The 14219-nt window shown below is 39.4% G+C and overlaps 1 protein-coding gene across 2 annotated transcripts in view; it reads left to right on the plus strand.

Moving 5' to 3' along the window:
• PIP4K2C (phosphatidylinositol-5-phosphate 4-kinase type 2 gamma) overlaps positions 1-14219 on the plus strand; it is a 74377-nt gene that overhangs the window by 24436 nt on the left and 35722 nt on the right. For both annotated transcript variants that reach the window (XM_075591549.1, XM_075591550.1), the window contains exon 3: positions 5170-5266. In XM_075591549.1, coding sequence (XP_075447664.1) covers positions 5170-5266 — 97 coding nt within the window. The remainder of the gene's footprint in view (positions 1-5169; positions 5267-14219) is intronic.

A 14219-nucleotide genomic window follows, 5' to 3' on the forward strand; every position in this document is an offset into this window, starting at 1 on the left:
AAAAATAAAAAATATGACCTTTCAAAAATTAACCAACGGGCTTTTATATAGCTGAGGTTCATATAACTTCTTAACACACAAATAACGCCACACGCTCATGCTATCTCCCTCCACTCAGTTCTCTTTAATGCCTTCTGTATGAACTTTCATAGTTTCACTGATTTAATTCACTACAAATTTATGCTATCCTGTTGCAATTCTGTCCTTTCTCAAGCTACACAAACCTATTTCTTTCCATTAATCAACACTCATAAGTCTACCCCACACAAATTCTTCCTTCATCTCACCCCAGGACTTTTGCTGACTATTTTTAAGAAAGAGGTTTAATCCATACACCAGAACATTCCCTCTTCTTCCTCCTATCCTACTTTGCTTCCAACTCTCTACCTGCTTTCCTTGACTCTTTTTCCACTGTCTCAAAAGAGTGTCACCATCACTGTTGATCTCCTCTTCTCCCTCTAATCTGCTACATTTCCATTCTCCTTCAAACATGTAATAGTTATACCATGACTCAAAAATAGCAAGCTTGACCCTACCTCTCTTTCTAACTACTGAACTTGTCTTGCATTCTCCTGTTTGCTCCATTTTCTCACACCCATTCTCTCCTTAACCCTCTACAATCTGACTTCTGCACTGCTCCCTCCACGGAGACAATTCTCACTAAAATAACTCATGACCTATATGCTGCCCAAGACAGAGGTCATTACCCTCTGCTCCTATTACTCCACCTCTCTGAAGCATTTGCCTCTGTGGACTACACTCTTCTCTTTTCTCTGTACACACTCTCTCTAGGTGACCTAATAACATCTCTTAGGTTTAAATATCACCACTATGCTGACAACACCCTCATTTACTTTTCAACCCTTTACCTTACACCTGCCATACAAACCTAAGTTTCTGAATGTCTCTCTGTTATCTCATCCTGGAAGGCCCTCTTTCGCCTTAAATTTAACATGGCAAAAACAGAGTTCCTCATACTTCCTCCCAAACCTGACCCTATTATCTCCTTCCACATTACTCTTGAATCTTCCATCCAGTAGCTCAAGCACGCTGCTTAGGGGTCACTCCCAACTCCTCTCTCATATTCTCCTCTTTCATTCAAAACATTTCTATAACTGTCGCTTTTTCTTCCACAATATCACAAAGATACACCTGTTCCTCTGTTGCTCAACTATTAAAAACTCTGATTCAGACCCTCATTCTCTCCCCTCTTGATTACTGTAATCCCCTGCTATCCCAGCTTCCTGACTTTCACCTGTCTTCCCTACTATCTATCCCAAACGCTGCTGCGAGAATCACTCTACTCTTTAAACTCTGATTCTGCGTTTCCCCTCCTGAAATTCCTCTCCTGGCTTCTAATCAAGTCCTACTGTTTCTGTATGCTCTCCCTACCTACCAAGTAGATTGTAAGCTCCTCAGAGCAGTGACTTCTCTTTGCTCAACTTTTACTTTTATGTCTGGATCACTTATTCTATGACCTCTTACCTTTACCATTTGATAACTATATGATTACGACATGCACCACTCCTGTGAAGCGCTGAGCCTATTAATGGCGTTCTATACATGAAAACATACAATACAATATATACTTCAAACAATGCTTATGAGCTTTTACCCATATTTTTAAACACAAAATATTCCAAGTGTTTTTACTGGTTACACACAATACAGAACACACACAATACAGACACCCAAAGAACATAGACACAAACTTCTCTCCTACACAGCGAATCAGCTTCTCATATAAATAACCTGCTTTTATTCTCTTTCTAGTTGCCATTAGAACAGAAGGAAAAAGAATATTTTCTGGTTCAAAAGACCTATTCGTGTGGCCAGTACGAACAAATCTTTTCAATTCCATTCTTTTTCTTCTACTCTCTCTCTTAGGGCTGCTCTGCAATTACTGGCAACATGTCCTACCTTTTTACACTTATAACACTTTCTGTCCCTTCCAAACACTTTCTGTCCCTTCCAAACAATATACACACAGTCTCTAATTGTATCCCAATTTCTGCATATAAACCTGTCATAAAAATAACCCTCAATATCTACTTCCTCAACACCACATATGCCTTAATTATCTATCGTCAAATTCACTTGCTATTTCTTTCCTATTCATTTTCTTTTTCACTTGTTATTATATTAACTTCTGTCCTGGCAATGGTAAAAATTAATACAGCGGGATCCTTCTGTCCCTCAACATAATTCTTTTGACCCATATTAACGTAAGGTATGTTTCCCTGTGGGATTCAAAAACACACGAGACGGCGCTCCCTGAGCCTATCAATCCCACAGAAAAAGACCCCTCTTTCATTTAAACATCTGCGCAATTAGTTGATAATAGTACAAACAAAAACAGTGCCATTCACTGGCCAACAAAATATTTATATTGTCTCTTTTCGTTCTCTGTATTCATTCTTTATTATTTTTGTCTGCAGACACACAATCCTTTGAGAATTTTTGGTTTCCCATTATTCCCCTGTTACAGAAATCAAATTTAATTGACCTGTACAATACTTCTTCGTTTACAGAAATCAAATTTAATTGACCTGTACAATACTTCGGCTACAGCAATCAACTGTTAATTGACCTGTACAATTTAGCGTTACAATAATCAACGCAAGCTGATTACATACAACTCTTTTGGCATGTTATTGTTCTGAATAGTGTAAATATGCAGATAAGGACCTGTCACGAGACTGTTCCCCAATCACATTTTCTCACCATAACTATACCAAAGAAAAACTTGAATCACTTCAGCGGGTCCAACCCAGTCCTGATAAACTTTATACTTTTATAACATGGATACAGATAAGACTTTCTAACCAGATCTCCATGAATAACTCACTTGGTAAGTAAATGACAAAACAGAGCAAATGTACAATCAGGGACCCGTCCTGCTCCGACAACAAAAATATTTATCACAACCCAGGACGGTCTGAAAACAATCCCTTTAAGCACAAAAACACTCACTTTCATCACCAAAACACCAAAACCTTTAACGGGACTCTTACCTTAGCCCCTAACAACTCTTAACAACTCTTACACTTTAAAATGAATACAGGAACAGAGAATAATAAATTCACGTGAAACTGCTAGGGATTCTTACTCGTCACATCAGATAAGACACCGTTCAAAAATCAGCTCCACGCACCACTCAAAACAATTTAATCAGGCTGTTTGTCTAAAAAATGCAGGTAGCCTTACCTTGATTCATATGTGAGCTCAGATTTGAGTGATGGAGGAGTGATTCATCCGGGTGCTCGATTCCGATGATATTGAGTCCCTATTCGGGCGCCATCTGTGGAAAGCGTAAATAAAAAACACAGTGTGAGGTTATTTTGAAACAGAATAACACGTGAATTTATTCAAGTCAAGTGCACAACGGAGACAGCTTCAAAACAAAAGCTCTCTAAATAATAACACGATATGCCATATATTTATACCCTAAATCCTAAAGCTCCACCCCTTTATGGGGGGGCTTGCACGTCACTAAACATTACCTCATTTTGTAATACATAACAATACTAAAGCTGATGTCATTTTGTAATACATAACAATATTGTATAACTACCTGTCAGCTAGAAACCATTCTGGGGTTAAATGGGATGTGCCTATTCTGTCGCCTAGCAATATGTTATGAGAATAAATTCTACTGCAAGAATCTAAACTTATCTCATGGGTTCTCATAACTTTTAGCCTGTTTACACTTTCAATTTGAAGCTGATTGAATGAGGAAGAGTCAATAAGAGCGAAAACCTTCCTTTCTCTGCTTCACACATTTGTTTATACAGAAATGAAACACAGAAATTAGACTCACAAAGACAAGACAAGATGGCGGATTGAAATATTCACACAAAATGGCTTCATCCTAAATGCTGTTATGTTGTTATGCCAGACCCCCTAATGTCTCAACTTCGTCAGAGAGTTACCTCTCGTTTTCAAGTATGTCCTGGGCACAGAGTAAAACAAAATAATACATGGTTACAAATACAGTTACATAAATGAACAAGGTATACATTATATACAAGACATTGAATGCACAGTTAAAGAAAATATATATTATGAGCGTATGAAACAGTTACAGACCAGATTAAAGTGTGAGACAGCCTTAGATTTGAAAGAACTTAAGCTGGTGGTGGATATGAGAGTCTCTGGTAGGTTGTTCCAGTTTTGGGGTGCACGGAAGGAGAAGGAGGAACGTCCGGATACTTTGTTGAGTCTTGGGACCATGAATAGTCTTTTGGAGTCTGATCTCAGGTGATAGGTACTGCATGTGGTAGGGGTGAGGAGCTTGTTCAGGTAGCTGGGTAGCTTGCCCAGAAAGTATTTGAGGGTGAGACAGGAAAGGTGAACTTTGCGCCTAGACTCTAGTGATGACCAATCTAGTTCTTTGAGCATTTCGCAGTGATGTGTGTTGTAGTTGCATTGGAGAACAAAACGACAAATTGAATTGTAGAGGGTGTCAAGTTTGCTAAGGTGGGTTTGAGGAGCCGAGCCATATACTATGTCTCCATAGTCAATAATTGGCATTAGCATCTGCTGTGCAATACGCTTTCTGACCAGGAGACTTAGGGAGGATTTGTTCCTGTAAAGTACCCCTAGTTTGGCATAGGTCTTGGTTGTCAGGGTATCAATGTGCATCCCGAATGTTAAGTGGGAGTCAAACCATAAGCCCAGGTATTTAAAACTAGTTACAGGTGTTAGGGTGGTTTTAGCGTTGGTTCTAATCAGGAGCATATAACAGATGCACTTTAAAATAAACACAATAACCAATCATCCTATAGTTTCTTTATGCATTTTATCTTTCCGTGCACTTTACCAGTAGGATACTTTTGTAGATCAGCAGGTTACATTGTGTGGATTATGAATTTAGGTAATTGATGTGTTTAGCCATACTGTTTATTTTATTAAAGTATATCTGTTATATACAATTTAGAATGTGAAAATGTTACCATGTGTGGTTAAATTCATGACTCCTTTTATGTAAATGAATTGGTATGTTTTTGAGTGCATCTTTTCGGATTTGTTTTGTCATGTTTCTTTTATATCCTGGAATTACGTCAAGCTCTACGCTGTAGTCTTTATATTCAATTTTAAAGTGTTTTTGTTGATACAACTTCGATCTCAGTCATTGTGGTGTGACATTTTTCTCCCATGTCTTTACAGAGAGAACTTGCCCAGTCACTTCAAATTCAAGGAGTACTGCCCTCAGGTTTTCCGAAATCTCCGTGAACGTTTTGGAATAGACGACCAGGATTATCAGGTGAGAAGTGGAGAAAAAACACTACTAGTTTCATGTGCTGAATGTGCGTGCAAATCGTGGTATCAACTTTAGCTCTATCTGGACTATGCAAACCTAGAGCTGTTCATATTCTAAACAGATCTTGCACATAAAAAAGCTCTGAAGTAAGCAAAACGTGTTTAGGTCATTGGTAAAATGAGATGCAAAGTTGATGTTCAAAGTTTGAATAATCTTTGTGACAATTTTATGCAGAAAATGGTGTCGTGTTCTCCAGTGGCACAAAAACAGAGCCACATAGGTGTAAAAGTATCATTATTCTTTACAACGCATTCTACATTTTTTCCATGGTACTGTAACTTTGCAATATGTAAAATTAAATCTCATGTCTGCATAAAGCAAAAAATAATACTGTCTGTGGCCTTTAATTGACTTTGATAAGTAGAGGCCAGTGGTGTTGGGGTCCATCAAAAAGGAACTTCCTTTTATTGTCACATACGGCACACCTGTGAGTATGTGACCGGCATATGGGGAAAAGGTTAATACACAGCTCTCAAGCTGGCCCACTTTTCACCTTCACAGAGGTCCCTCAAATGAACAATCTCTCCCCTCAATCCATCCCCATACACCATCTGTCACGAACAGCACACAAGTGAGCATGTAACTTGGATATGCAACCAGGGTTAATACACACGGCTACTCTAACCAACTCACATTTCTCCACTTCAAAGGTACCTCCAATGATTTAATATTAACCCCTTACTCAATTGCAATCATGTCTATCCTGTTCCACCACCCAAGAAATATGCAAAATATGTAATATATATCTGTCAGGGTCTCGGGTCCCTGTTTGTTATAGAAAAAAAACTATGCACTTAACAAACACACACCTGCTGTAGCAAAATCTGTCCAAAAATGTAAATACTCATTCCAGAGTGTGGAACAGTTCATTCAGAGCCCCAAAGCATTACTTATTAAAGAACTGTTTAATTTATATAAAAATACAGTGCTTTGATTACAGAAAGATTACAAGAACATACTTACAAGCAATAAATGCAGAACACTTTCTTAAAATAACAGGTGAAAACAGAAATCCCTATACAGTACGTTTCCATATGTCGTAAGTTTTCCACCAGAGAGGTCACTTGTGTAGAAATATGAAAATTCACGTGTTTGATCCCAAACACCCCTGATTTCATAACTCCAGGGCAAGACCTATATACAATTTTTCTCCCATTGAAAACCTCATAAGCCCACCCTGTCGTAAAATCGGCTACTAGGTTGATGGTTTTATGACTTTGAAAAAACCCTGCTCTAAAAAGATGTTTAAAATCCCGACTCGATGTATAAACACTCATAACTTAATTTCCCCAATACTTAGACCCCATCTTCACGGCTGCATCCGTGCTCTCCACATGCACGCCTGTGTATAAAATGTGTCAGCCTATTGTCGATTTTCGCAGGAGAAACCGTTATCTGTCCTTGGCACCTCTTACACATGCATAGTGTGGTATGATTTGTTTTATTGCCACAATGTCACATATGTATTTGTTATGCAGAATAGATGACGCCACATGATCTAATTTTTTAATAAAGTCCTTCAACTAAGCGGTGACCTGTTTCTCTCTTCTCTGGAGTGCACAAGTGATCATTTACTGTAGGTATGTCTGTTTTTCTTTGAGGCTGACTGAAAATAGGTGTGTCGCCTCTGTCAAGTCCACGGATCAAATAATTTTCCCATATTTATTTACACATGAAGCCATCTTTACAAGTCTTGCATAGGCATTTCTTCGTTATGAGCGGACATTTAGTCATGATGGTATCAGTTTAAGTTCTTTTGTAGTTCTACATTCAATTGACACAGAATCCCACACTTATACCTGATTTTGGGAAATCTAGAATTGCCCATGTATGTACTTATTTTTCTCAGTTGAAACTGACATTTTAGTGGGTTTTATTTCACCGGTAGTATACCTTGTTTGTCCCATTCCTTTTCATATGTTATCTACCACCTCCTGGCCTCCTTAAACATACCAAGGACTCCCCCTGTAACCCTGTCTTTGTAGCTACTAGAGGGGCCTACTCTACCTCCATTCTTTCTACTCTCTAAATTCTCCCACTTTCTCAGTATTTCTCTTATGGTCCCATTGCATTAATGACCTTGCTACATCTAGATAACTAGGATATTGCATTTCTGTGCCTTTTCTCTGCTTATTCGGTCAACTATTTAAGTGCTAGCGTCTACCTTGTACAGTTAGTGCATATACAGACAATAGGGTGTCTGGTTCAACCTGAAATCATTCTCTCTTCACTGACAGCATAGTATCTGGCTATAGTTTTATAGCCGCGTAAACGCGTCACTTTTAGTGAGCCATCAGTGATAACCCCCCCCCCCCCCCCCAATTAAGCAGTCTTTGAAAATATCTGCACAGACACAGGAAGGGTCTTGGCCGGTCATAATCGCAATATATTGTATTTTAAAACAAACGGTAACCACATTAACGCCCTGAAGCACCAGATTAATTAAAATACTGAATATCTCATGATATTATGACAATAGGGAAAAACTATTTCTTGTGATTTTTTTTGAGATTCTAACCTAGGTGGAATTGAACTTGTGTGATGTACGTTGCTATGGACGGTATACAGTTGGGCTCTAGGACTAAATTGTTTGAGTCGCAACTTATTTTAACCGTGCAGTGTAATCATGCAGATAAATTTAAAAGCAAGTGACTATATAGCACAAATGTAAACCGTCAAGGCTGAAGTCAGTCTAGGCTACAAAACCCCATCACAGCATTAGACGATTTTACATAATTTAGGGTAGAAACTTCTATCCAATAAATTTTTTGCTACATTATTTAAACCAGTGGGTTGTCTGTAGTTTGCTGAACTATTTGCAGCTCTGGAGAGCACATGCCAGTCTTCTTTTTAAAGTAAAACTTCTTTGGTGGCACTAGACGGAAGTCTGTAACGGAAGACTGTGTTGCATGCGCAGAAGCGGGTGTTGCATTGCTCGCATGCACATGAGCAGCCTGTGTCGCCAGCGCAGAGACGGGCGGCACATGTGAAGAGCCTGGGCGCGCGCACGCACACTGAATAACTAATAGAGTTCCCATAGTAATTTGAAAGGAGGTTTCACTTAAAATGCGCATGCTCTGTGCGCACACCTTCCTTTTTGTGTGTGTGTGTATACCACCTTCTTCCTCACATTCTTGCTTTTGGAACTTTCCAGGTTCTGTTGCAATGTGACTGTAGTTGCTGATATTATCCAGGATTTGGGGGTGTAAATCTGCCCAGCCAATTGATAATGGCAATGTAATGTCAGTGGGTTTATGGATTGTAGCAGCGACTGGTAGTCTCTCACAGGTAAGGCCTCGGACACGCTTACCGCTGGCGCGCTGAGGCTCAGGGAAAGCGGGTGCTTTCCCTGGCCTTGCGGTTGCTTACCGCAAGCGCTCTCAGCAGTCCGTCAGGGGGCGGTCCGGGGGCGGGCGCGTCACTGGCCGGGGGCGGGCCAGTGACGTCACGGAGCTGGTTCGCCCTCATTGGGCGAACCGCTCACGTGACCGCCTGTCTCGCCGGCAAGCGGGGGAATTTAAAATTCCCCTAAGACCTGCGCTTGCGGAAGCGCAGGTGAGCCCCTACTAAAGCCGCTCTAATTGCGGCTGTAGGGGCTCAGTGCTGAGCGGGAGCGCGCGTCAGCACGCTTCCGCCAGCAAGCGCCAAACATGGCCAAGGCCTAAGAACTGGGTTATACCATGCAGGTTTATAATTGCAAACTGAGGCACCAGATAATGCAAAATCAATATTAAATGTTACGGAATATACTTTTTATTTTTTATTTTTATCAGCCAAACCCTAAATGGAGAAATATTACAGCAGAAATGTAAATTGTAGAATAGTCGGTAGAGTTATGCTGCACTTTTTGGTAAATTCAAAGTCGGCATAGTTTGAAATAGTACAGATCTAAAGAGCAGAGGGTCACACAAATTGTATAATTTTATTTATATAGCGCTACGGGTACACGGCACATTACAATATAAGGTAAATAAAGTACAAACGATGGAGACTTGACCACATAAAGCAAAGGGTGACCCTGCCCCAAAGAGATTATTAACACCAGTATCTTGTGCCTCTGGAGTACACATTCTCTTCCTTATTGTTTTCTTTTCTTCCTGAAACAAGGAGACACAGCCAATATATGCCCATCTCTAGCTGTCCTCAAATCCAGTGTTTCTATTTGTAGTAGTGAAGATGTGAAAAAAGAAACAAATAATCATAGCAAATAGTAGAGGATAAGAACGAGAGGCATTCATCCCCTTCAGTTCCTTTAAGTCTTACAGGAACTGAAGGGGATGAATGCCTCTCTTGTTCTTATCCTCTACTATATGTAAGTGTAAGACATGGTTGGTATTGAGATGCAGCACGATGTAAGTGACAGATGCATGATGGCATGCATGTCTATAGCAGGGTTGGCCTTTGATGACTGGAGTTTGCCCACCAGCAGGTCAAGTTTCAAGATCTCCCTGCTTCATCATAGGTGACTAGCCACTGATTGAGCTACCTGTGCTGTAGGGGGATATCCTGACCTGTTGGTGACCCTTGAGGACTGGAGTTGACCACCCCTGGTCTATACTGATATTGGTTCAGAGGCAAAATTAAAACACCCTACAGTTTTTACCCAGTCTTGGCAGGAACAAATGTTCGTCTTGTTTGATAATTGAACCAGTCAATTGTTTCTTATAATGAAGATCACATTTCCTTAAGGAAGCCAATTTCATTCTTAAGTTGTCTGCTTTTCATATATAAAGGATTGCCCATTTAATGAGTCCCACGTAACGGGAACAAAGTTTTTTTTATTTTATTTTTTTACTTATTAATGTTGTTGAATCTTTCTAAGGAGGCCAATTACCCTTTAAAGTGACATTTTACTTATTTACATAGTTACATAGTAGATGAGGTTGAAAAAGGAGTGGCTCAGTGAGTAAAGACACTGGCACTGAGTTTGGAGCAGGGGAACCTGGTTCAATTCCTGGTGTTGGCTCCTTGTGACCATGGGCAAGTCACTTTATCTCCCTGTGCCTCGGGCACCAACAACATAGATTGTAAGCTCCACGGGGCTGGGACCTGTGCCTGCAAAATGTCTCTGTAAAGCGATACATAAAACTAGCAGCGCTATACAATAACATGCTATTATTATTATAATAATATTAAAAAAGACAAAGGCATTTATTTTCCATATCAAGCACATCCTTCGGTTCAAAGTTACGTCCTAGATGAGGTTGAATAAATATGTCCAAGTTCAACCTATGCTAAATTTAGACGACAGATACTAATCCTATATTTGTATTTACAGTATTTTGATCTAATGTCTCATATAGGGAAAATAAATTCCTTCCTGTCTACAATACAATAATTTCACCCTGGATCAACATTCTTGCCATGTTTACTTATTTGGTATATCCCTGTATACCTTTCCTTTCTAAAAAGATGTCCAACCTTTTTTTGAACAAATCTAGTGTATCTGCCATCACAGTCTCCATGGGTAATGAATTCCACATTTTAACTGGCCTTACTGTAAAGAACCCTTTCCTTTGTTGGTAAAATCACATTTTCCTCCAATCTTGAGTGATGACACTGTGTTGTTTGTACTGCCCTTGGGATCAATAGTTCTTTGCATCCTGTTTTATTATCCTTTTATTCATGAAGCTCCAACATATTCTGCAGTGTGGTACAATGGGGTTACAGAGTGATGTAAAGTAGGTAAACAGAAACATGACATATAAGGACAAACCAGTACAAACGGATATTGAGCGGTAACGAGGGTTCTACTCATGGGAGCTTAACCATTGATAACTCAGTTTGCTTTGGGTCCATATATTTTTTTATTGGAGCTGGTAATTATTGGTCTTTCCCTTGCTAATGATTGCAGCATAAATGGTTTAGACTAAATGTCAAAGGAAAAATAGGGTAAAGATTGTATAACACTTAAGTGTTGCTATGCAAACCTTTAACATTCAGAAAAGTTTAAAATACTTTTCTCTCTCTCTGTCTGTCTCTCTCTATATCTCTCATCTCTCTCATTTCTCTCTATATCCGTACCATTAATTTACTTTCCTCCTAGGAGCGACTGCCCCAAAACACACCCTGCATGCCATAAGGTGCAGCACTCCGGTGTTCTCCCTTTCATGCACACTGTATGTATGTCATGCTTGTTTTTAGAGGTAAATGGTGAACACTATCGGAACGGAAGTGGCATACTCCACTTTCCATTCATATCCTGGGGCGCCTGCCTGCGACCACGTGATCTCTACACCAAGCCGTCATGCTTCTCCATATATTTTACTGTTCTATTTGCAAGTACATTTCTGTTTTTGTTTAGCCTGTTCCCTGCCCAGAGGACCCTGTCTGCAGTTAACTGGATTGACGGGTACTCCACTTCTATTTTGATCAGGCATGCAGCTTGGATAGAGTGATTATCCCCTAGGTTTTAGAAAATCAGCGATTGTACTATAATTTACCTGCTTCTTCAATAGGGCCTCTGCAAATCTATAGGCAGGAACATTTTTAAACATGGCAGCCGTGGTAATCCAATAGAAGCCGCAATTACTTCCCTTGGGGCTTCTTGTTGGCCTGGAGATTTTAATTTCATGTGATGAATAGAACAGCAGCACCTAAAATGAAGTATCTCAAACTATGGGGTCACCAGAGCTCAAAATACTGCTGTTCAACTCTGGAGGACCCTACTGTTGTTACATTCACACCCTAAAGAAGATAGAATAGCCTACTACTCCTGCATTTCCATACTTGGAACATTTAGTGTGATGTGCCAGCACTGCCACCTGCTAAGATTTTTTTTGTTTTTGTTTTTGTTTTTTGTTTTTTGTGTACTGTAGCTTCAAGTTTTTCTTGACACTTTTCTTTGATTGTCGAAATGGCTCCATATCCTTGTGGGAGACTTCTTGGCAAACTGCACACCCAGTAGTTCGTTGCTTATAAATGATGTAGTTAAGGGGATTTATGTTCTAAGTAAGCTTTTAAACATTTATTACTGAAATAATTTACCACATAGATTATATTCTTAGCACTCTTTTTAAGAACTTGGACAGAAAAAAATTTGATCATAGACAATCAAACAAAGTATCCCCTTGTATTGCACTCAAACTTGTAATGTTAAAGATAAGTGAATCAACAAATTGATAGTTTAAATTGCTCACCATCAGATTGAGGGCATAGGGTGTATTACATATACATCCTCAGAGACTGGTCAAAGACCTCCTCAAAAAATATCCAAAATAATAGTTTTATTTAATTCAAACGTGTGTGTGTGTGTGTGTGTGTGTGTGTGTGTGTGTGTGTGTGTATACAGTGAATTTATTTAAAATCATATGTGGTGGGATGCCGCTGGTGGGTCTTAAGACAGAAGACTCTCAATTAGTACTCTGTCTTGTTGTGTCAATTGGAGTAATTCAGTGACAGGGGGAACAGATATATAGCAGTAATACATATCTCAGTTCATATACCCCTTTAAATCCTCAGTCAGAATTCTCATCCATTAACACAATATAAACATCTGATATATATCTTTTGTTGGCACGGGTAGTACACAAATACCCTTATTAGTTGTGTAAAGAGGGCGAGATCATGTGCATACATTAGGCTCAGACCTCAGAAGTGATTCTAACACATGTCAGCTGGTAAAAGAGGGGGGCTGCCATATTCACTCTTCAAATGGCTAACAAACACCACTTTGAAATCATTGCAGCAAATGAATGTGTACAATGTTAGTGATAGTTTAACCAAATTGGTCAAAGCAAAAAACACACCCTCTTCAGCTAATTTATGCAAAGATAGACTCACAAGACTTTTTCTTAGTGTGTCTAGCTAAAGGTAAATTGAAATTCAGAATGTATGACTAACGCACCCATAGCATAGGCTCAATAGTTACCGTTGTGTGTTAGTGCAGACCTGGTAACATAATCCCAGACATTCTCAATGCTGATTCAGTTATGCTGTGTGTTACAGTCCTAAAGTGGCGACTGCGTAGCTACTTGTCAGACAGCTATCCACATTATTATGTACACACAAAACAACTAAGATACATTCAGGCATGTCAATGCGATTGTGTATTGCTTGCTCATACTACTCTATCCAGCATGCAGCTCAGCTGTCCCTGCATCAGCTCCCAACCACGGACGTCACGTCGTGACATTAAAAGCCCGATGTACGTTTTGCGTAAGAAGTTACGCTTCATCAGGGGAGGAGAAACGACCCAGTAAAGCCACTCCTCTTAAATAGCCCTTCTAGATCAACTTGAAATCGTTCTGATTGGATGTTGCTCTCAGTACTTTTTTCCCCATTCATCTATGATTTCTAATATGATGTAGGGAGTCAGTGTATATATGTATTGATACAGATTAGATCCATTAATTTTATACACTCAACTTGCAGTAATGTTTTTCTTCCAAAGATAATAGTTACATGACAGATTGTATATACATTTTAATTTAATTTTCTTCTTAAGGAAATAGGACCTAAATAGGAATAGGCGTAGTTATTCATGAAAAATTAGGGCAATATTGATATAAGCTTGCAGCTATGATGGATCCTCCAGATACGTAATAAATTGCTTCATGTTAACACCTAACCTCTGACAAAGACAAACTCCCTGTGTGTTGCATATTTTGACTTGTATATTAAAATGTATGAGTGAGCCGGCTCTAATTGAACCGCCTCTAAAGTCAATACGGTCCCAGGCAAAAGTTAAACTGTGTACCCGGTTCCCCCTCAAGGCTTCTAAATGACTCCTGATGGATACATATTTAGTTATAACTGAACAGGTACTATTGTCTATGTACGTAAAGTACTAGTCTATAACAACGAGGAATATATAAACCCTTCATTAAGGCCAGCAGGGGATTGTGTATGCAACTAAAAAATCCACCTGCACTCTCGTTGTAGGAGGTGTTTGTCC

The sequence above is a fragment of the Ascaphus truei genome, chromosome 3 (assembly GCF_040206685.1).
Source record: "Ascaphus truei isolate aAscTru1 chromosome 3, aAscTru1.hap1, whole genome shotgun sequence".
Classification (NCBI taxonomy): Eukaryota; Metazoa; Chordata; class Amphibia; order Anura; family Ascaphidae; genus Ascaphus; species Ascaphus truei.